The sequence below is a fragment of the Macrotis lagotis genome, chromosome 1 (assembly GCF_037893015.1).
Source record: "Macrotis lagotis isolate mMagLag1 chromosome 1, bilby.v1.9.chrom.fasta, whole genome shotgun sequence".
Taxonomy (NCBI): domain Eukaryota; kingdom Metazoa; phylum Chordata; class Mammalia; order Peramelemorphia; family Peramelidae; genus Macrotis; species Macrotis lagotis.
The window spans coordinates 161,859,252-161,884,518 of record NC_133658.1 but is presented as its reverse complement, the minus strand read 5'-3'; the positions used below and the strand labels follow the sequence as shown (position 1 = coordinate 161,884,518).

Here is a 25,267-nt window from a genome sequence, read left to right as displayed (position 1 = left end):
GTATAGGGATGCTCAAGGAAGACTACTACCTGTTGTGTGAGAGCTGTTGAACCCTTTTCTGCTTTCCACCTTTGTTGTCTACCTAAGCCACTCAACTCTCACCTGTGGCTCCAAGAAGCTGTAGCATGCACGGCAACCACACCCTGTTAAACTGTTTCAACAGATGGCTAAACTAGTTTGAGGTTAACTGAGGGAGCCTCAAACTCATTAGTGAGTTAGGGGGGGTGTCTATCCCAAAAGTGAAGTCTTCCACAGGTGGAATGGGCAGCTATGAAGGCAGCTGAAGCAAATGCTTTGGAGTGCTTAGGGTTTGGCTAGACAACATAAAGAGCAGCTAATGACACAGAAAAAAATTAGAAACACAGAAATCTGTAGACTAAATGTACAGTATTGTTAATCAGCATAAACACAGATTGAGGGTGATGATGTCATCTAAAAACAAATATAAATTTTGTCTGTTTTTCTCTCTCTAATAAGAGATATGAGACCCCTACTGTATCAATATTGGCAGAGAATGATACCCATGCTTTGTGGAAATCTTTAGCATAAATGATAAGGCACATAGGCCCTGAATTGGGAGGGGCCACTCTTCCTAATCTAATAAAATTCCTGATCAAAAACTCCCAGTCCTCTTAACCCAAGACAGAAACCACATCCACTTTATTGATGGACAAGTACTGAAGCAACTTTAGCAGCTCCCACTATCTGATAGTACAGTTATAAATATGCTTCCCCAAAAATCCAATTAGGGAGGTTCAGTTTTTTAACCAGGTCTCTTGCAAGTATGGCACAAATTTAAAGAATCTAATAAATATGTATGTTAACCTGACTCCATTTGTTCTTTCTTAAGAACAAACTCTGGAGGCTAATACATGTTAGTCTAATTCCATTTGTTCCTTTTTTGAGACAAACTCTGGAGGTTAACACATGTTATTTTAATTCTTTATTAAGGTCAATCTCATGAAGATCAGCAAGGGTCATACAGCTACTAAGTCCTGAAGCAGGTCTTACTGATGCCTTCACTCTATTCCAATGGATCACCAGCTACCAAATAGCCTTTGATTATATCAGTGATCCAAAAGAAGTCACCCTTGAAATAAATGGATACCAATAAGAGGCAAAACTGTTTATTGAAGGAAAAATCAATGGCTGGGTTGGAGACTCCAGCACTGGGTAGTTTGGGAAGCATGCTTTTTATAGGGTATGTGCTATAGGAAAGCAGATTGTTGTGTTTTCCTAGAAACTGAATTATTTGGGGTCACCATGTAGTTCATGAATTCTTTGAGGTCTCCAAGAGGTTGAGAGTCATTTGAGGTTAAGATTCATTTTCTCAGTTAAGTTTCGCTTCTTTAGAAGTAATACTCAACCAGGTTCAACTGGATAAGAATGAAGACCAGGCCTGAATCCTTCACTTAGCTGGTGATGATCCTCTCTAACTTGTCTAGATTAGTCCTTGGATAGTAGATGTATCCTCCATTTCAAGACCATAATGAAAGTCTTCTCAATTTGTTAGACACTGCCAAAACTTACATTCTAGAGGCATAGCTTTCAAGAACTCGGGGTCATCTACATGTTACAATGAAATATCAGATAAGATCAGGATGTAAAGGAGCACTTAGAGATTTTCTTAAGAGTCCAATCCAATGTCTTTATTTTCCTCAAATAAAAAAACTGAGACCCAAAGAATTTAAGTAACTTATTCATAATCACACACAACTAGTGTCAGAGCTGATCATAAAACCCAGTTTTGATCCCTGGTCCAGTGCTTTTTTCCATAACAAGCACTGTCTCTCCAGAGTGAGAGTATGACATTGCCTATTCCTTTCTTACCCAGAGAATCAACAGGAAACTCAAGTTTTTATTGTAAACTACTTCATAACTCATATTTCCAACCTTCTAATATATGGCTTCCCTTCAATTACTCTGTTTCAACCAAATTGGTTTCCTCATTGTTCCTCCCAAGTGATCCTGCACCTTTCATCTCCTTACCTTTACCCTCACTTTCATTCATTCCTCAAATGCACTTCATACCTCTAACACTCCAAACCCCTTAAAACTCTGTTCAACCAACCAACATACATACATATAGGGGCAGCTAGGTGGCACAGTGGATAGAGCACTGGTCCTGGAGTTAGGAGGACCTGAGTTCAAATGTGACTCAAACATATTATTCATTTAGCTATGTGATCTCGGACAAGTCACTAAACCTATTGCCTTGCAAAAAAAATAAAATAGGATTCTCACCCTTCTTGCTTCCCCTTCCTTATTCTGAATCTCATTACTTCCTCCTCCTAGCCCCAAAAGTAAGTGAAACTTTGCCTTGAAGGGGGAAAAAGAACCAGGGGAGTTGATTCATTTAACAAATATTTATTGAGCACCTCAGTTGGGCTTACTCTGTGCCTATCAGCACATTCATGACTCTCTATTCTAAGCAGCTTTTATTATTGTTCTCTTTCATGTTTCTCCCCCATGAAAAATGAGGGGGGAAATGAAGAAATCTATAAGCATATTGGATAGACCCACTACTTTCCCTTTGCAAAGAGGTAAGGGTTAGGGCATTGGGATGGAATGGGGTGGAAATAGAAAAGGTAGAGAGAGGAAGTTAGCTTTCCTTTAAAACTGATCTAACACCCTACCCTGGTATGGTGAATAGGATGAGGAAACCAAGGAACCATCTAGAGTTTTCTTCTTCATCCCAAAGGGCCAGCTCCTTCAAAATTGATGATGCTTAGCATTTATGGGATTGTACTCTGGGGAGATGGAGCAAAATAAAAGGCCTTCCTTTAACCCCTCTAAAATGCAAATCAATATTAAAGTGTTCTGAGCAGCTGGATGTTGCAGTAGATAAATCACCAGCCCTGGAGTCAGAAGGACCTGAGTTCAAATCCGAACTCAGACACTTAATACTCACTTAACTGTGTGACCTTGGCCAAGTCACTTAACCCCATTGCCTTGCAAAAATAATAAAGGTATAATTTTAATGTGTTCCTTCTTGTATTCTAGGTGATGAATGCCTTTCTTGCTTATCCCAATACCTGACTGTTCCAAAATATGCAAAATGGATTAGAAAGGAGAAATGCTGGGAGCCCAGAAGTCAATTATGTGGTTATTGCAATAGTTCAGGTAAAACTATTAACTATTTGAACTAGGAAAGTGGTTGTGGGAATGGAAAGAAACTATTGACTCTCCCTGGCATTAAACTCAAGGAGTCAGTAGCTAAGGGCCTCCCAGATCCCAAAGAATAGCTAATGTGTTTAGTCTCTACTTAAGAGGTTTCCAACAAGCTTCTATAGAGCAGATCCTAAAACCAGCAGGTATTTTGTAAGAAAAACCAATGGGAAAATTACAATAGGTGATTGGGGAAAAGAAGAGCGATAGGTGCCTGTATGTGTGTCTGTGTAAATTTCTAATGCTTTGAGGAGACAATAACTAAAACAAACAAGATTGTGTGAGGTTCTTCAGGTGCTCAAGAAATGATTAACAGGTTTAGTTGCCTTTTCCCCACTAAGGTTCCATGTTGCCACCTGAGGTAAAAATTTAATTCATCTCAACTAGCAGTGATTAGAGGTCTTCCTTAGGACTGACTCACCTTCTATTGAATAATTGGGGATGAGCAGGGGGGAACGGACAGGAGAGTTAGGGGATAAAAGAGAAAAACACTTCATGACATCAGCTATAAACAGAGGGTCCCTTCCATTACAAATAATGTGGTTGGTTGGCTACATTTGTTTTTTTTTTCTTTTAGACCTTGATGCTGGGAGGAAACCTGGATTTCCCAAATTCATAAAACCCAATGACCCTGGGGTTCAAAAAGCTGCCAGGTTTGCTGTTGAAAAATTTAACAACTGCACAAATGACATCTTCTTATTCAAAGAACTTCACATTGATAAAGTTATGGTACAGGTGAGTGCTTTGACCTTAACTCTGTCCTGGATTCTTCTCCCTAATCCCTTAGGGAAAACTTAAAAAGAGATTTCAGGATCTTTTTGTTTTTGTTTTGTTTACCTAGAAACTGCAGTTGTTCAGAATTTTGTCAACAACTTGACTGCTTCCTCCAAAAAAGCCTCTAAGGAGCCAAAATATATAGGCTTTTATTTTCTAAAACTTAGTTTTTAAGAGAATCCCAATAATCCTTGTGGCAATTAGGTGGTACAGTGAATAAAGCACTGGATTTGGAGTCCCAAAAACCTGAGTTCAAATCGGACCTTTACCAGCTGTGAGACTCTGAACAAGCCATTTAACCAACTGTTTGCCTCAACTTCCTCATCTGTAAAATTAGCTAAAGAAGAAATGGCAAATTAACTCCAGTATCTTTGCCAAGAAAACTCCAAATGGGGTCACCTAACAAAGTCAACTGAACATTAGTATTGACCCACACTAACAGCCTATTTATCTGTAGAGGAGAAAAAAACACTAGAATTAAAGTTAGATGGACCTGAGTTCAAGTCCAAGATCTACTAATTACTATCTGTTTGACTGGGCAAATCAATTAGCCTTCCTGAGTCTCAATTTCCTCTCCTATAAAATGAGACAGTCAAATTAGATGACCCTTAAAGTCCTTGCCAGCTCTAAGGCTAAGATCCTATCTAACACACTTGCTTGAAGGGAATATTACATCTCAGGAAAAAGATGATTTTAGAATTTTTTAGAAATTTTAGAAATGTTTAGAATTTAATGAAATTTGGCATAGAAGTGAAATGCTAGGCAAGCTGAGGGAAGGAAACATAATCTAGGCTAAACATACTAAGCAAGGAATGATTATTTTATCTAATAAACTGCATGCTTGTAAGGGTTATTAAAGGCATAATTCCCTGGCAGAAAAAGAGCAACTCAGTGATTGTTGAGTTGGAATGAGGATTTACAGAGATGACTGTTGAAAGCAAAAATTCAATATGTCCAAAACAGACTTCTTTATACTTAACTCCCCCAAAGCCAAAACTTTTTTAAACTTTCCTAATTTTGTCAAGGATACCACAACCAAGGTTTCCAACTGTAGCATCACCCACATATCTAAACATTTGCTAGGTCTCATCAGTTTTACCTTTAAAATCTTTGGATCTATCCCCTTCTCTTTCCTCACCTGGGCATACTATTTCAGGAAAAATAGTTGATTAATGGTGGCCCTGCCTCATCCTCACATGGTTGTCCATGATTTTCCAAAAGTAAAGGCCTATGTCACCCCTTTATTCATTAATAGCTCATATTATCCCAAACCCATAGAATTAAATATAAACTTTTTTCTGGCAATTAAAGCTCTTTATAACCCATCCCCAATCTGCTTTTTTTGTGTATTACATAGTACTCCCTTCTGCTCATGCCAGAATCCAAAGTGGTCTTTTTATTGCTATACACACACACACACACACACACACACACAACTCCCATGTCCTAATTCTGTTTCCCACATTCATACAATGCATTCCCTCTTTACCTCCACTTCTTCGAATATCTTTTTCCTTCAAGATTCGGATCAAGTACCTCTTTGTGCATGAATTCACTCCTAATTTCTCCACTTGCTAGTACCTTCCCACTTTTTACCTGTGCTATGTATGTTATTCTTCACTCATTTCAATCACATCCAACTCTTCATAACCCCATTGGTGGTTTTCTTGGCAAATATACTGGAGTGGTTCATCATTTCATTCCCCAGCTTATTTTACAAATGAGAAAACTAAGGCAAACAGAAGTTAAGTAATTTGTCTTGGGTCACAAAGCTAATAAATGTCTTGAGACTGGATTTAAATTCAGTTCTTTACCTAACATTAGCATCAGAACTGTATCCACTGCACACACCACCCCACTGCCTTATCTACTTATGTGTTTATCTACATATATGCTTTTATGTTTATTAGCAAGACAGTGCTTATTGTCTCTCCATTCAAGTGTAAGATCCTTAAGGGCAAGTTTGTTTTGTCTTTGTTCCTCTTGCATAAATACCTGCTATAGGTACTTTAAAATATTCATATTTGCCCTTCATTTTTGAAGAAGACCACACTATGAGGGAGGTGATGTCACAACAAGCACATGAATTGGATTGGGGGGGGGGGTTATTATGTCACCAATCTCACTTTTTCCTCTGGAGCTATCTGGGTCCAGTGGCCAGTTATGAATCAGTACAACTGGAGATGGCCCTGGATGCAAGGTAAACAGGGTTAAGTGACTTACCCAAGATCACACAGTTAGTAAGTGGCAAGTGCCTGAGGTTGGATGCAAATTCCCATCCTCCTGACTCCAAGGCTAGTGTTCTATCCACTGTACCACCTAGCTGCAAGGTACTTAATAAAGGTTTGCTTGATAGACTTATTAGGGTAGGATATTTAATGCAAGGATGGCCAAAAACTGGAAAACTGGAAAACTATGACAATTTTTCATCTATCATAAAATGGGATTGAATCTGTGATTTCATCAGTATAAGGAACTCCAGCTGAAAAAATTCTGCAAAACTTGTTCTGAAAGTGACTGCACTTCAGAGAATTACCTACAGCATTGAAATATTAAGTGACTTGTCCTTTGTTACAGAACCAGAATGTGTCAGAGGCAGGATTTGAACTGAGATTCTGATTCCAAAATCTTGGCAGTTTTCCACTAAGTCACATGCTTCTCAAGTGGATTTACCAGATGGTCTGAGTAATTGCATGTTTGTAATTGATTGTGCATTGATATGTGGCTAAGACATCAGGGTATAACACAAAGGTCAGAGCCTGGGGGGGAAAAGTTACCTTCCTCAAGGTGTTCTAATTGTCATTTAGCAGCTCAAGTCCAAGGTCTCAATAACTCCCTAGACAGTACAAACCATAGTCAGGGCATCTGACTTCTCATAAGTGAGGCCAAGTAAAACCTATAGGACAATCCTAAATCTGTTTTCTCACAAATAATTCAAAAGCCTATTCTCTTATTCAATTTAGCTTGTGAAAGGACTAAAATATATGATTGATATGCATATAAGCCGGACAATTTGCAAGAAGAATGAACATTACAACTTGGACAACTGTGACTTTCAAACAAATAAAACTTTACAGCAGGTAAATAGCTCACTTCCTAAATTTTCTTCACTGAAGTCCCTTGCGTGCAGCATATTCCTTGATCATTTTTCAGGTAATTTCATAAAATTACCATGTCATTGTCTTTGATTTGACATGGTTTCAATTTTATGCATCCAATCATAAACCACTCAAAATGTGAGAAATTAAAATTAAAAGGAAACTATCCATTGTTTTTGGTGAATTGCAAACACTGCTTCTTGTTTTCTTTCAATTAAATAAATGTCTTCTCTTCCATTATAAAAAATTATGCTGGGAAAAGAACTACTGAAAATCACTTCAAATAATTTGTGTGGGGCCATGCTCTCTATATATTCATGGGGTATTTATTAAAATGTACTGTTAGATTTAAAAATATCATAAGCCTCACACATTTTCTATGTTTACAGACTTTCAGCTGCTATACTGAAGTTTGGGTCATTTCTTGGCTCCAAAAGATTGAGGTGCTTGTTCTTCATTGTCAGTGATTTCTTACTTCTCTTCAACCAAAGACTGAATTGACATTTTGGTTTTCAGCTCAACCTTCACTTTTTTCCTATCACTGACAGACAGCCTGTGTTCTTTGAATGTATTTGTGCATGAGAGTCCACAATAACTTGCAAGAACTTATGCTGAAGTGAGCAGAACCAGAACATTGTACACAATAACAGCAACATTGTAAGAAGATCAACTATGATAATTACTTCTTCTCAGCAATACAATAATCCAAGTCAATTTTAAAAGGTTCATAACAGAAAATACTAACCATATCAGAGAGAGGATTATGAGTCTGAATGCAGATTGAAACATCCTATTTTCACTTTAAATTTTTTTCTCATGGTTTTTCCATTTTGTTCTAATTATTCTTTCACAATGATTAATGTGGAAATATGTTTAACACGATTTCACATGTATAACCTATATCAGATTGCTTGCTGTCTTAGGAAGAGGGGGAAGGAGAAAAATTTGGAACTCAAAATCTTATAAATAAATATTGATGACTATTGTTATATATACTTGGAAAAAAATAAACATTACGTTTTTAAAAAAGAGGAGCCCAAGGGGTGGCTAGGTGGTGCAGTGGGGAGAGCACTGGCCTTGGAGTCAGGAATACCTGAGTTCAAATCTGACCTCTGACACTTAATTACCTAGCTGTGTGGCCTTGGGCAAGCCACTTTTGCCTTGCAGAAACCTAAACAAAACCTAAAAACAAACAAAAAAAAAAGAGGAGCCCACTAAAATGGATAGGGCACCAAAGCTTATTTCACAGTAGCTAAAATAGAAAAACAAATTGAACTACTATCATGTACTTCAGGGCAATGCCTCAGTATGTAACAGTGAAAAATTCTAAAAGGAAGTTTGAGTGAGGAATCATCCCAAGAATGACATATTTCTGCTTTAACAAGAGTGCTACAACTGATTCATTCAAAAAAAGAAAAGTCAAAGGACTTGACATCAGATTGAAGTGTTCAGAGATAACAATATTATCTGCTGTTTGATAATTTCATGAAAATAAGAACTGACTTTAAAAATTACTTGTCTTATGTACAACAAATTGCAGGACAGCATTAATAACATGGCTCATTCCCTCAAGGATTCAAAGAGGGGAGATAAAATTTATATTAACTTTTGAGTCAGGGCAACAAATTTGTTGAAAGTTCTCAAAGAAAAAGAAAATTGTGAACCAAAAGGTGGAGCTTCAAAGGAATAAGTCTTGAGAGCACACAGAACTTCACAAAGTACTGCATCACTTTTTTGACTCTGACATTAAAACTGAGATTGGATATGATTGGGCTCTACTAAGGCTCTTTTTCAGACCAACTACCAGGACAAGTTTTAGTTACAAAGCCAAGTCATCTTGTTTTTTATATAAGTTCCCATGACAGCTTAGCAGCAATGACAGCCATTCAGCTGATTTCTCCAAATTGAATGAGATAACATTGCATAGAAGATAAAAAATAGGGCTAGGAGCCAGAAAGACCTCAGTTCACATCAACCATAAAAGAAGATTGCCTCTAATGTCTCCTTTCAACTCTAAATTTATGATATAATTTAGATATGGAGTAAGAATCAACACTGATTCTGACTATATATAATTGGCAAATTTCCTTTCCTTTCTCCTATGGAGAAACACAGCTATTATATTTTAAGTTGGATAGGATATGACCATATGCCCTTAATCAAATGCTTTTTAAAATTGTTTCTAAGCCCCATCCCTTTAGAAGTAATTATTTATTTATAGCATATAAACTATCCTCTACAGCCACAAGTTTCTTTATATGTTGTGGAAATCAATACATACACTTAAAAACTGAAACCATGTAGATCATCTAATTCAATATCTTCATTTCAGAGATGAGTAAAATTAGACCAAGAAGGTCTATTACTACATGCATAGTATGAGACATGTATACATACATATTCAAACATACATATCCCTTAATATTTTTACAGTATGCCTACTTAAATAATCATACATAAACACATTATTTATCTATACATACATGCATAAATGCTATGTACATGAGGGTGTTTTTAACCAGTCTTTTATAGTCTCCTGTCAGTAATCTGCCTTCATAACTTTTTTTTTTTTAGTTTTTGCAAGGCAATGGGGTTAAGTGGCTTGCCCAAGGCCACACAGCTAGGTAATTATTAAGTGTCTGAGGCCGGATTTGAACTCAGGTACTCCTGACTCCAAGGCCAGTCCTCTATGCACTGCACCACCCTAGCCGCCCCCCTTCATAATGATAATTACATGTTCAAATGAAAAAGTTAACTCTCATTCCATGTTTTTAATTCAAGATATTTAGAGATTTATCTAACAATATTCTCCAAGGATAAAGATTACCGAAATTCTCTAAATGAAGAAATAAAGCAGGGAAAAACCTAATAATTATTATGACACCAATGAGTGGTTCAAAAGCAGAATGATATATTTAGAAGAGGGACCTCACCGGTCATTTAGTTCAGCCAAAGGTCCCTAGTAGCTGAGCCAGGATTCAGATTTAGGTCCTCAGTATAATAAATTCAGTACTTTTTCCACTGTGTGTGGTGAATCTTAATACAAAACTATTTCCATTTTGTGTGCTCTCCTGAATCTTAATACAAAATTCTTAGAATTTTCTATAAGTTTTTTTCCTAAGAGAACAAGATTCTAAAAACCAAAATGTCACTTTCATTACAATAAATCACATAGTTTTTATCTTTAATGCATTTTAGGTAATCCCAACTTAATACAGTACAGATATTGATAGAAGCTGACTTCCCCCTCCTTAATTCACTCCTTCCCAAGAAAACTATTTGCCAGTAATATCTTGAGATGTGTCAATGTTTTTAAGTATACAAGAGAACCATAGGTTATTGTTTAAGCCATAAGTATATGCTTTTTATAGTACTAATGAAGATTTTTAAATTCTATTCCCTTCCCTATGTGCCTATAATAGAAAAAAAAGGGAAAAGTAAATTCAACTTAGATATTAATTTTTTATAAACATTCAGGTAGGTAGCATGTTATTTAAGCAATTTCTTAGACCACTGTTTACTAAGCATATAATGACTATTTAATCCAATAAACTGCATACTTGTAAGAGGTGATTTAGAGGAACAGAGAAAGCAAATGTTTAAGTAACTTGCCCAGAATAACTCAGCTAATAAAATCTGAAGTAGCATTATCCCTGAATAGATTTGCAAGAATAACAATGTAGGAAGCAAAACACCTGTAACAGATGGTGTATCTTATTGTAATAGTAGCAAATAAAGCAAACCAATCATTAACAAAAAATCATATACTTCCCAAACTTTATAATCATTTTATTTTCACTCATTTCCCAGCTCCTCTTGTCCAGTTATTTAAAAAAATAAGAGCCTACTTAATCAACTGAAGCTCCTAGATCTAAGTACCTAGAGTACTGTCTTTCATTCAAGACCTCAAGATGGCTAACATTAAAGTGTCATACAGCCCTACAATTCTTTTCTCTGCTCCCAATGTTCCCATTAAACCAACATTTTACTAAAGTCAAGTTATACTTATCTACCCAATATCCATATTATATATATATGTATATAAAACACATTAAAATTATAAATGTCTTTGGTATTAATATGTCATGAGTTGCTCTCAAAAGGGCATAATTGTTTTTCCTTGTATTCTGTTAAACTCCTACTAGCCCCTATTACAATATTGAGGTTACCATAGAGGATAAATGTTAATCTTCTAGCTATATGGCAAAATACATCTAGTACTTGGAAAATATAAGTATCATAATAAAAGAAGACAAAAGACCTAAGTAATTATCTCAATGCCTTTTGACTTTATTGGATGACATGATATCAGGAGATGGTACAATACTGAACTATCAGGAGCTACTGTAACATTTCAAATAACTTCTAGAGAACACAATTGGGTGGTATAACCATCACAACATGGAGCTGAAACACTCCAATCAAAATTGATTGATCATTTAGGATATAGATACTTAAAGATTGGCTTCCTCTACCCTGAGGAAACAGCTAAGATTAGTTTGTCTTAACTGTCAAAAATTGCTTAGAAAGTAGAAAGCCAAGAACCAATATTCACTTGGTTTGACACATTTAAAACAGCTGTTAAAAAAAATAAGAAGAAATGGGCAGCTAGGTGACGCAGTGGATAGAGCATTGGCCCTGGAGTCAGGAGTACCTGAGTTCAAATCCAGCCTCAGACACTTAATTTTGCCTAGCTGTGTGACCTTGGGCAAGTCACTTACTCCCATTGCCTTAAATTAAAAAAAAATGAGAACAAAATGTTCAACCATAACCTTGCCACTCCATAACTTAACCTTATGATGAAAGATAAAACACAATCTATAGCAGACACTGAGAAGAAAACCACCAGAAAATGACCATTTTTTTTCCTACTCTCAGAAACCAACCTGATTCTGACCCAGTCCAGGAAGAGAGGAACTAGAATAGAGAGGCCACTATGCCATTCTCCATTTCAAGATCCTTAAAATTGTCTGGAGTCAATCCAAGGTCTCAAACCAAAGTTAAGCTTAATATTAGCTAAATTAGTTCTTACTATTGATGTCTAATAAGGTAATGGCCTTAAGAATTAAAATGTAATAAAGACATTCAAGCATTCCTCAAAGAATCATAGAATGTTAGAGATTTTGAAAGACTTTAGAGACATATATATAAAACCAAATTCCCTCATTTTCACATATGAGGGTATGGGAGCAAAAGAATCAAAGTAACTTGCAAAAAGTTATACAACTAGTTAGTGGCAGTGATGATACTAGAACCCAAACCCCTTGACCTCTAATTGGTTGCTCTTTTGCCAATACTACATTCATCAAGTGGCACTCATCAAGAATGCCTTAAAAAATACCAAGTCCAAATGTCCATCCTTCAGTATATCCCTGCAAGATGATACTGCCAACTTTGGACCAGAGAAATTAATTAAGTTAATTTAATTAAAAAAGGAGATACTTCAAGTCTTTTTCTAATCATTCCACACATGGTGATATAAGAAAAATAAAAGGATCAGTTTCAATTAGCTCATTATGCCAGTTTTTCCACAAGGAGTTCATCCTAAAGTAAAATACTAATGTATGCCCATTTCCTAAGTAATTCTTTCTAAAACTAAAAGTATAGCTAGGAAATTAATATGGGGAATCAGAAAGGGGTCCAAAGGAGAACAACCCAAAAGCAATGAAAAGGTTTACAAAAGAGACATTATGGGGAAATGCTAAAGCAATAAAGGTTTATTTCTCCTAGAAATGAGAAAATATTTAAGAACAGAGAAGGAAGAAAATTAATTATAATGTTCAAATATGTGTGTGTGTGTGTGTGTGTGTGTGTATGTGTGTATAGTGATAGAATAATAAAATATCACTGATGGCAAATAGTTGTTTTTGCAAAATGGAGATACCAAAAAAGGATTATGCTTAAACAGCAATGGGAGGAATTTAAGTTTTGCATTAGGTCCACTCAAGTACGACAGTTGTGAAATGCAAGCATGTGTTACCAAGATAGGAAGCCCTTTGTGAAGATATTCAGGTATAACAATTTACAATTATACAGCACATTTTTAAAGCTGGCCAAGCCTTTACACACACACTCTCATTCCTCACAACACCCCTGTGAGATAGGTTCCAAAGGTATTATCCTCATTTACAGATGAGGAAATTGAAGCCCAGAATGACTAAGTGACTTTGTCATATACTCCATAATGTCAAAATTGAGAATCGAACTCAAGTCTAGTGCTTTGCCCACTATATCATACTCTTTCATTTTTTTTGTCCTTCATTCTTTTTTGTTTTTGTTTTGTGTAAGGCAATGGGGTTAAGTGACTTGCCCAAGGTCACACAAATAGGCAATTAAGTATCTGAGGGTGGATTTGAACTCAGGTCCTCATGACTCCAGGGCCAGTGCTCTATCCACAACACCACCTAGGTTCCCTTTGTTTTTTTGTTTTGCTTTAGTGTCATTCATTCTTAAAGAGAACCATGACATCAGGAAGGTGATGTCATGACTTACAAGTAAATTGAATTTAAGTAAGAGAGGACTGTGCAAAGTCACTAGCCTTATTCTCTCCTGTGAAGCCATCTAGGTCTAGTAGCAAGAGACAGAGCAGGATGACTAGAGATGACCAGAGATGACCCAGGATGCAGTAGGAGGCCTTGGTCTTTTTCCCTTCCCAGTCTTAGTTTGTCTGAGGCAACATCCATTCAATGACTAAAGGTAGGTAAGAAATGAGGATAAGAATAGCCTGTTTTACCCGATCAAAAATAAATAAATAAATGTGGGAAGGGAAGACCCTCAGGTAAACTGTTTCTGAGGAAGGTGCTTCACAGGGGCAAAAAAGCTAAAAGCCCTCATATTTCCCTAGCTCTGTAAAAAGGAAAAAAAAATCAGGGAAGGGTGGGCTGTTGTCAGGAAGAGGGGAAGCAATTTTCCCTGGTATAAAACAGTACGATGACTTAAAAAATGGCTTAATAACAGACTGCAATGCAGGTCAGCATATACAAACTTCAAATGTATATAATAAAAATGCTTATGACTACCCTAATTTATAAACTTGGACGTGACTCTTGGGAAAATCCTACCAGAGGTCATAAAACTAGATAACTTTTTTAGGTTATCTAGGTCCTTATAAAACTATAATACTGCTTACATACATTTTGATGTTGCTCAATTTGGTGGTTAATAGGAGTAAAGGGCTTGAAATCAGCTTAATTAAAGTTTTCACATAGCTTTAACTCTGGAAGCAGGGTCAATTTCTGATTTTGTCACAGCGGAGTTCATTCAACTATGTCTCCCCTTCCTTGGTTTCACAAGATGAATAAAGTATCTTTCCTTAAATAGGTATCTCAAAACTGAAGTCTCTGGAACCACAGAAAGTTCTCTGACCACTACCTCCATTTTTATCTTCATAAAGAGACTGCATTACATCAATAATTGAATTAATTAAAGAATAATTAACAGTAAAATTTCAGTAAAAACAAATTTTTGGTATAATATATAACATACAAAAATTATGATATTTATACAAACAGCTAGGTGGTATAATGGCCCTGATAGAGCACTGGTCTTGAAGTCAGGAGGATGGGAATTTGAATCCAGCCTAAAACACTTTATACTTATTATCTATGTGACACTAGCCAAGTCATTTAACCCTAATTGCCTCACATCCAAGACTATCTCTAAGAGTCCTCATTCATATCTGGCCATTAGATCCAGATGACTCTGGAAGTGAAAGTGAAACTGGTGACTTAGCACAGTAACCCCTCACACAAATCCAATTCATGTACTTGTCATAACATCACTTCCCCCATGTCATGGTTCTTTAAGAATGAAGGACAAATTTTATTGTTCACTAAACAGTTTTTGGCCTTTTCCATTAATTTCAAATTATTAAATAAAGCACAGGAAACAGCATTTTCAGCAAGAACAAGAAACTATAAATCAATATCAAATGTAAACCTGGTACTCTTTTCAAAAAGTGGTGAATGTCAGCATCCTTAGACTTATTAATATTTGTGATAATTAAGGTCTAAAAAGCAAATCTCTTCATCATCTAAATAGGATGCTGGACCTTGACAAAGTTGAAAGTAATTTGCTATACTAAAAGGTCAGCCCTAAAGCATAAAATGGTAATCTGCTATCAAATGACTGTTCTATATATTTTAAAAGAGACATGATTTCATGATGTGCAAGTCCTGTTAGTTGTTTTTATTCAGTACCTATCATATATGAAGTGCTAAATATTTGAAATAAATATTCCTCTATGCACTGAACACTAAAAAAGGTCAAAAGTCAATGTTAATTATGTGCTACACTATATAGCTTCATAGAGTGAAGATAGGATTTTACCTTCCCCAATTTTCCATCAGCTTTTCCTACATAAAGACAGTACATGAGTAATTCAACATAATGGATTAATATTCTGACTCTACATCATAGTCACCTAGGAGTATTAAATATGAGGGCTGTCCAGTTTTTTAAAAAAGCCAGGTAGTGATGTAATTAGAACTTATTTAATGTTGCTTAGTCATTTTCAGTTACGTCTGATTCTCCCTAACCCCATTTGGGCTTTTCTTAGCAAAGATACTGGAGTAGTTGGCCATTTCTTTCTCAAGCAGGGTTAAATGACTTACCCAATAAGTTTCTAAGGCCAGATTTCAACTCAGGAAGTTAAGTCTTCCTGACTAGAGTTCTGGCACTCTTATCCACTACATCAGCTAGCTGCCCAATAAGTTCATATTGTTTGTTTTGTAATTGTTTTTCACTAGTATCCATTCAGTTAGTACAGATAGTCTAAGTTTAAAACACAGCTCATTAAATTATCACATTTGAACACCACATTTTATTTAAAATAATAGTTTTCCCCAAATCACTTTAGCATGTTTATAAATTGAAGGGATTAGGAGAAATAAAAGGATAGGAAAGCAACATAACTAGCTAATAGATCACAAAGGATTAAGTCTATGGAGAGGAAAGGCAAATGAATTCAAGCAAATTCTTCTAAACTGGGTTGCCTCTCAAGGTATACCCACAATTTCCCATGAAAAACAACCATTTTTCCCAATTTAGCATGTTGATATTATTCTCTTCAAGTATCACTGTAACTATTAATTCCATACTAAATTCAACATTCCCCCAAAATAAAAGTATATTAATTGAAAACTAGCCTCCTTATAATAATGTGCAGCATTTAATTTTCAGACATTGTTCTAATTAATGTATTATATAATAAAATAATATTCTGGGTGACACAGTCAAAAAATTTATATAGCAGAAAAGTAGATTTAATATAATCATTATTACATAGTTCTTATTGCTTTAGTTTGCCATTAATGTAATAGACAACTACTTGTCAAGGTGTTAAGCAATGCAAACATGACACTGGAACATAGTAATTTTAACCATGTCTGCAGTTCTAGATACAAACAACATAAAGGCAAACAATTCATATTCTTCTAAAGAAATCACTGTTGGATTGAATCTATTAGGTGACATCATTCCACTCTAATAGGTAGTTTTTTAAAAAAGATAAATTGGTACTGACTTGGTGTTATTGAAATAAGCCAACTTTCACCAGAGAACCTTCTTGCAGCACCTAACCTTTAAATAGTTGAAAGGATCTGAGGTATCCTAAAAGCTTTTAGTTGTGCCCCTCAAGAGGCAAAGTTTTGACTACCTAAAGGCCTAACCAGACATACCACTTCACTTGAGCAGGGGGTGTCATTTGGATTGTTGAAATCAGTGTTCTAGCATAAATCTTTAGAATCTAAGTCTGACTTAACTTCCATAGCTTCTTTCTGTTTATTTTAAAGTATCCCCTCTCCCAATGTAGTTATTAATCCTATTTCACAGGTAGCAAAGCTAAGGATGGAAGAACAGAATAGTAGAAATAAGTCCCTTAAACTGTTTAAGTAATAAATTGAATTCAAACTTCCCTAGAGAACTGCTATATAAGCAGATATTCTTGGATGAGAGAATTCTGTTACCTGAACTCCCAAATTTGATATCATTTTATATACTTGCCTTTAAAAGAATTAAACCAAGATGAAAAGCCCTACCATGAAAAGCTAACAGATGAGCAGAGTGCTGTGGTATTTCCCTATTACACTGCAAAGGGATGACACTGAATATTGGTAGATGCATTACCATGACTAAAGGTAAAGGAACACCCCACATACTTAGTCCACTAAAATATTTCAGCAGGACAATTCCTAGAACAGTAGCATTAGATTCCTCTGTAGTTGGTTAAAGGAGATCAAGATTAAGTTTGCAAAGAAAAGGAGATCTGAAGGAGCCCAAGTAAAGGTATCCATCATGTTCATGCACTTCACTAATGTAGGTAGCAACCAGTCCATTGGGATCATGTAAACTTCTTTGGTAGGCTCCATTATCTCCAAGTTCCAAGACAAGGCTGTATCGAGGCACAAACTTTAACACTGTTTCTGGACTTAGTAGCTGGAAAGGAAGCATATTGGAAGAAAACTTTAGTTTCTGATTGAGTCTATGGCTTGTCTGATTTCACATAACTGGTTCATAATAGCTCAACCACAATTATGTTGGTACGTAAGGTATCTCCAGACCAGCTAAAACAGAAAGTTCAAAATTATAAACTGGAAAAATAAATTAAAAAAATTAAAAAAATTAAAAAATAAAAAAAATAATTAATTTCTACCAACTGAGCCAAAAACAGTGATCTATGGCAATGATCTATGGCAGTACATATGAATTAAAAACAGCCATCCATTAATAATAATATGCAAAAATTTATTAATAAAAAGTATAAACAAGTACAAAATAGAATCTTTTTATCAATTTCTGCTTTAAAGACAAAGAAGTCAAGCTAACAGGAGAGATTTTACATCAGGCTAGCAATAAGTTGACAGATCTTTGGTCATGGTGAATCTCCAAGTACATGACAAAATTCAAAGTAAAGTAATTTGTGCCAGTGAAGAGTACTCAAACCTGATGAAATTACAGAGTTTTGCCATTTTGACAAAATTTCCAGAACCAGTGTTGAGATAACTGAAAATCATAACATTATATTGCATGTGGAATTTACCCACTCTAGTAAGTAAAACAATATAAATTGTTTTAATGGTAACTGCTTTCAGTGTACTGGTTCCCTGCAACTTTAAGGTTCCCTTTGGCCCACAATTCCTGTTCCTTAAGCAACCAAAATCTTAAGAATTCTGACAAGCTCAGCATTCTAAAAGGTGACAGGACTGAATGTTGGGAAAATAGGGAATGAAGTTTGCAAGCAAAGTTTATTGATTATCTGTACTGGCTGTTGCTGCTGGAGTATATATAAGACACAGAACTTAGAATAATAGATGAGTTCTCAATAAATAATTGTTGACAAATTGCCTCTCAGGAGCTTAAGTAATCAGAAATGTCTTTTTTTAATAAAGTTAAAATAAAATAGTAAACATTTTTCCAATGTATATCCATTTTCCAATTAGTTTTCTCTAACAAATTATAATCCCATAAAAATATCATTATTCAGCACAATGCTATGAGCAAAATTAAATATGCATTGCATTTTAAATGTGTACATTACCATATATATGGGTATATAATAGGATGCTGGTTATTTTCCATTATGCTTTATTTTGCCAAGTAAACATATATTTTAAATTCATTTTAAGAGTGGGCAATGATATACTATTCAGGCCAACACAAGGAAATATAATGAAAAGGAGCTATCTTTTATAGAATCAAAGATGTACACACTGAATGTAATAGTTCACATTACTTCATAATAACATGTAATTACAATGAAACCTTATCATGGACAAAGGGTTCATGGAAAGGAGAACATTCAATTCTAAAATAGTACTTAACATCTGAATCAGTGCATTTGAGGTTTCCAAAGTGCTTTTATCTTAACTGTGACCATAACCTTGGAAGGTAGGAAAGATAGGTATCACCCTTTATTTTATAGAAAAGGAAACAGAAACACAAAGATTACATGACCAGCTCACTATCATAGAAGAAGGCAGTGGCAAAGCTGAGACTAAAATCTATATCTGCAGGATTTCTAATTTGTGTGGGAATTTTTTCCGATTATAGTTTTCATCCTGAGTTTCTCTAGTTGAAGGAAACATCAACCTTAAATGAAAATATTGGGTCCATAAACAAAGCAGCAGATTTCGTGGAATTAACCATATGGTAAATAACGATTTTTAGAAAATATTATAAATGCAATTCAAATTTAGCTAAGCTAATAAAATCTGGCACACTGCAAAACTTTTAGCCTGACAACTGAATTCAAAAAATAAATAAATAGGAGTTATCACAGAATGGGTCACATACAGATATTTTGTTCATATTTTATACTCTTAGAGGGCCAATGGGTGGCACAACGGAGAAAGTGCCAGACCTGGAGTCAGGAAGACTTATCTTGATGAGTTCAAAACTGACCTCAGTCACTTACTAGCTATGTGACCCTCAGCAAGTCACTTAATCCTCTTTGCCCCAGTTCCTCATTTTTAAAATGAGCCAGAGGAGGCAATAGCAGACCACTCCAATATCTTTGCCAAGAAAACCCCAAATGGGATCATGAAGAGTTGGACACAATTAAAATGACTGAATAACATATTCTTGAAATTCATCAACTCATGAGACTAAGTACTGCTTGGCATAATAGATCATAGAACTTGAGCTATAACAAATCTCATCCATTTTAATCCTATAATATCAAAAAAAGAGGAAACTGAGACCACAAGAAATAAAGTTATTTGTGGTAACAAATAGTACAGCTGGGACTCAAACTCAAGCTCTCTAATCTCCAAATTCATCTTCTTTCCATTCTATCATATGTTAAAATAATGAAGGAAATATCAAACTTAAATGAAAATATTGGGTCTATAAACAAAGCAGCAAATTTCTTGGAATTATGGTAAATAATGATTTTTTAGAAAATCTTTATTGTAAAAGTAATTCAAATTTATCATAGTTAATACAATTGGCAGACTCCAAAAATTTTAGCCTGATAACCGAATTAAAAAAAAAACAACTAAGCTAAGACTTAAAGGATCTATGGTACTCCCAGTTCTACTACTAATTTGTTCAGTTCTGGGCAAATTACTTTACCTACTTATGCTTCAGTTTTCCCATATTTAAAATGTAAATGTCAATATCTACCCTCTCTATAGTAATCCAAGTTGTAAGAATCAAAACCAAGGGAAAACAAGGAATCAAATACAATAATGAACAGGTTAATGCAGTGCAAAGTAATAGATATATAGTATGAGGTACTATTATTTATACCACATGAGAAATCTAATAGGGTAATATGCTTATAATCTGATAGGGAAAGAGGAGGTAAACAGAACATTAAGCACAGAAACTCCAGGGCTCTTTTGACATTCTAATAAGGTAGCAAAGAGTGTGTATAGTTCTACAGGTCATGATATTGCTATCTGTCAAGGGAGACTAGGTATTTCAACATAGTGATAGTCAATATTAGATGAGGTTAATGCCTCTACTCTCTGCAACTCAAAGCAGTAAGAGGATGGAAGAATAGGGGAACAAAACAATTCAATTCAATCAACATTTATTAAGTAACTACTAATTGTGAGGCATTTCAGATCAAGTTTCAAGGTCCAGTTTTAAGTTTTGAAGACTAAAGTTCTAAGTATCCACCTCTTAGATTGTAAGGGTTACTAAACCACATGAAAAATGGCGTTAGTAAACCTATCATAAGAATGGCTACCTCATGTTAGAAGATTTCTACTATTATGCCAACCATTTTTTCCAATTTAGCATAAAATAAAATACGTGTTTAGAGCATGAGCACATGAATACACACTATAATTATTCAATGCTTTTCCCATACATGTCATATTTTGTTATCAGTTTGAAAATAATTTAAATGAGAAAGCTGAGGAAGACTCTCTTGTTTTTAAAGTGTAGTTTTATCCTTTCTGAAGCCAAATTGCTGTATTCTTTCATCCATTTTTAAAAATTTATTCCAATCTTACATGTAATTTCATTTCTTTCACATGTTCACATAAGTTATTCTATTAATTAACAAAGAATTAAAAAGTATAAAAAATAGAACTTTTAAAGCTAAACGGACCTTTAAAATCACAATTAGATATTGTTTCATTTGTTCACAGAACTAGAGATTTTAGTTACCTTAAAAATTAATCTTTTAATGCATGGTTTTTCTGATAAGAAATCCAACATAGAAAACCCAGGATTGTGTCGAACAGTTGACATGGCGACCCAGTATCCTCCAGAGCTACTTGGTCGAATGTTATCTGGAAAACCAGGCATGTTTTCCACAAACATGTCTGCCCCACCTTTCATAAGCCCAGACACATAGAATCTGTAAGGAAAAAAAAATAATGATAGAAATCAAGAGGCTTTATCCCATCCTGACTCTCAGGGATAGGAATCTAAAGAATACAGAAAACTATAGAATCATCTAAATTTCCATGGGGGAGGGGAGAGGTGCAAGGCAATGAGGTTATGTGACTTGCCCAAGGTCACACAACTAGATAATTATTGTCTGAGGCCACATTTGAACTCAGAACCTACTGACGCCAGGACTAGTGTTCTATTCACTGTGCCACCTAACTTCCCCTAAATTTCCTTTGTAATCCCATGTAGACATAAGCAATATTGGTACAGTAAATAATGCTGGATTTGGATTCAGAGAAATAGATTCAAATCCTGAGTCCATTGCTTTCTACCTGTTTGTCCCTGGACAAGTCACTTAACTTCTTGGACATCAGTTCACACCTGTAAAATAAGATCCCATCGAGCTCTCCTTCTATGTTTCTTTGATTTCAAAGAAATACCTTTCCAACTATATATATAATAACATATTAGAGAAAATGAAGTTATCATTAACCATAATCTCTAGTCAAAAATAAAAGAATAGAAAGGAAGGGAATCAGTAAAAGAAGTCAATTGGTAGATGAGAAAGAGGATCTGTAATGCATTTAAAAAAAACCTCATTTTTAACAGCTTAAAAATGAGTAGAATCTTAAAGCAACAAATTTTCAACATAAGTGAGAAATTTTTGTTGTTATCTGGTCATTTCAGTCATGTTTGATTTTTGTGATCCCATTTGGGAATTTTTTGACCAAGACACTAGTGGTTTGCCATTGTCTTCTCCAGCTCATTTTACAGATGAGGAAACTGACATATAGGGTTAAGTGACTTGCCCACACATAGAAGTCAGAAGTTTTCCTGACTTCATGTCCAGCACTCTATCACTAGAATTACCTACCTACCTCAAAATTTGTTATTGCTCAGTCATGTCGACTCTTCTTGAACCCCATGGACCATAATGTTCATAGTATTTTCTTGGCAAAATCCAGTGGATTAAGGCAAACAGAGATTAAGAGACTTGCTGCGAGTCACACAACTAGTATCTGAAGCCAAACCCCAACATGGGTCTTCCTGACTCCAAGCCCAGCAGTCTATTGACTGAGTTATCTAGCTACCACATATATAAGAAATAGGAAATGGAAAATAAAAGTAGCCCTGGCTACTATAGTAAGAAAGCTGATCTCATGTTTTTATTTAGTACTAAATTATTATCAGTATTTGATAGAAACTTACTGATAGAAAAAATTATAATAAGTAATCATTATTAGCCCAGAAGTATCACATACCTTCTTATTCTTGCCATAGTGGTTTCTGCTACCAAAACAAAATCTTCAGCAGGAGACAACTGGACTCCATTGGGAAACCTTAATCCCTCCATTAAAACCTTTACTTCTTTGGTGTCAGTATCATATTCTAGCAATCTGAAAAATAGCAATAAAAGAATTATCAATAAATAAACATTTCCTTCAATAATATAAGAACAGGAATAAGGTATTTGATGCTAGTTTTAGTATCCTGCACCCCCTAATGGGCACATTAAGTTATTGATCTGAAACTGAAATTCATTCACATCTCAAGGTGAATTAGTTCATTTCCAGATAAGCATCAAGGATACAAATTTGGAACCAAGAGCCTGCCACTATCCCACAGCAGTAACAACCCCCCCCCAAAAAAAAGATTGCATTGGTTCTCTAACTCTTAAGCGCTTTTTTTTACAAGCCAAGAGAGAACCAAGGTTTCCAGATCAAATCAGACATCATTACAAAAGTAACATCACAAAATAGTTCAAAGTGTTCAATTTCTTCAGAAAATCGCAAACACGTCATCTTCTCCTCTCATCTTAATATAATATTGACAGTATTTTCCCAGTTCTCAATAGAGGTCTTTTTATACTACTCATTATACATCTTGTCACTGTATCTATCCTTAAAAGAGAAATTGAAGATAAAAACATAAAGAAACAGAGAAAGAGAGACAAATAGAAAGAGATGCAGAGACAGAGAAAGACTGTTGTATTGAAATTTCTGTTGTATCACTGGAATAAACCCAAGTCCTCTGAATTAATGTTAGACTCTCAGAAGTTCTTGAGTACAAAGAGGAACTGGAAATCAAGGTAAATTTTTTGGGTCTCACTCCAGAAGATTCCTGGACCTGGTCTGAATAGAAATTAGCCTCAATGCCATACTAAAAATCCTTCAATTCTAGAATTTCATTGATGCCCAATTATAAGACCAATGAAAAAGTCCATGTCAGGGAATGGCTAAGGCTTCTGCAATTTGTAGCTTCTATTCAACTGTTAACTGCCACTATTCTCTGATGAGATATGCACTTCTGCTCCAAACTTGGGTTTCGTACACCAAAAAGGATGTTCATTTTCTCAATTATTATATCAAAAACTTGCTTAGAATATTCACAGGATTTAAAAAATATCTTTTTGCATTATACATGTCCTTTTTCATGTGAAATAAAAAAAAAATTCCCAGTATATAAGGGGAAATACATAGAGGAATGCCTCTAATAGCAGCATTACAGCACCACGGGAATCTCAATATGTTTTTGAAACACCAAAATAACAGAGATGGTATATTCATTTATGGCTATCTTCAATTTGACTCCAAGAAATGTTTGGCCATTCATTTCTTGCGTCAGATGTGATTTTTATTGGGAATTCTCCCCCCCTCCCATCTTTCTCACCAATTACTCTAAAATGAGATTCTAATTCCTGGAACATACATGTAGAAACTGCTTTTCTTATTCCTTGTTTTAGTCTCAATTAAAAATTTTACTTTATATGTATATATTTAAGGTTCCACCTGTGTTTGACTTTGTAGAACAAGATGTGGTTTTAGAGGTTCTTCTTAAAAAATATGTCTCATTCAAATGTTTACTTTAGTTTATATATAAGATTCTTTGACATACAATTTTTGACATATAATTTTTGACATGCAATTGTACAACAATCCTCCATATATCAAATAAGGATTAAAGCAGGGAGAAACAGTCACCAAAATGTTCAACATTTGAATAGAAAATGACCAATTTAAGAATATAAATGTTAAGGAAATTACTTTTATATGATGATATTATCCAAATGCTGCTGTTTGCAGATGGTACTGTATTGATTACATTAAATACTGAATACTAACAAAACCTTTTCAACAAAATAATCCCCTAAAACTCAAAAGAGAATTGTCTAATAGACCAGGTGGGAAAACAAATAAATGACAAATAAATGTACATTACCCAGGCAACAACATATAGTTGAAAAGGCAACACTGAGGTGGTGGTTCATCACAGCAAATATCTGGCAGTATACATGGACAATAAGCTAAGCCCAGAATTGAACAAAAATATGAGAAGTATGTGGAATGCATTTATGAAACTGGGTAGTATCTGTAATGATTCCAAATTGCCCTCCAGCCCCCAAACCCACGTTTTTAACATTTGCCTTGGTTTATAACTGACTCACAGAATACCTTACCTTTAAAAAAATCAGACTAGTAGGTTACCAAAAAGGCAATGGGAAGAGTATGACGGGTTTAAAAAGGCTGCAACACATGGACAACAATGCTTTGGAAGAAATGGAGGGGTTAGAAAGTGGCAAGGATGAGGGATAAGAAATGAACAGCTCAAATGCAACATGAGTACCAATGAAAGATCTAAAGACCCAAAAGAAGATCTGCAACATGATGACTAAGTTATCAATTAACTGGTAATAATTTCATAGGACAGAATGTGAATGTTATCTCTATTGTTGAAAAAGCAACCACTTTGAAAAAATCATGCATCCAACTGAAGAATTATTTTCATATGATTATGTTTCCACTCTATTTTTCTCCAATGTAAGGAACTTGGCTATATACACAAACAAGTATTGACAACATCATGGGACAACAAAACTAGGT

The 25,267-nt window shown here is 35.0% G+C and overlaps 2 protein-coding genes across 4 annotated transcripts in view; one reads left to right on the top strand and one right to left on the bottom strand.

Moving 5' to 3' along the window:
* Window positions 1-18,400, top strand: part of CST7 (cystatin F) — a 34,348-nt gene extending 15,948 nt beyond the window's left edge. The window contains exons 2-5 of one of the 2 annotated variants that reach the window (XM_074209314.1): window positions 3,004-3,123; window positions 3,746-3,903; window positions 6,906-7,022; window positions 7,430-18,400. In XM_074209314.1, coding sequence (XP_074065415.1) covers window positions 3,004-3,123; window positions 3,746-3,903; window positions 6,906-7,022; window positions 7,430-7,507 — 473 coding nt within the window. In that variant the 3' untranslated portion in view covers window positions 7,508-18,400. Of the gene's footprint in view, window positions 1-3,003; window positions 3,124-3,745; window positions 3,904-6,905 lie in introns of both variants that reach the window. The other variant, XM_074209313.1, reaches the window with a different exon arrangement.
* The window catches only part of APMAP (adipocyte plasma membrane associated protein), a 45,682-nt gene continuing 28,600 nt past the window's right edge, over window positions 8,186-25,267 (bottom strand). For both annotated transcript variants that reach the window (XM_074209312.1, XM_074209311.1), the window contains exons 7-9: window positions 22,649-22,783; window positions 21,159-21,351; window positions 8,186-17,474 (exon numbers count right to left, since the gene is read on the bottom strand). In XM_074209312.1, the coding sequence (XP_074065413.1) occupies window positions 17,265-17,474; window positions 21,159-21,351; window positions 22,649-22,783 (538 nt within the window). In that variant the 3' untranslated portion in view covers window positions 8,186-17,264. The remainder of the gene's footprint in view (window positions 17,475-21,158; window positions 21,352-22,648; window positions 22,784-25,267) is intronic.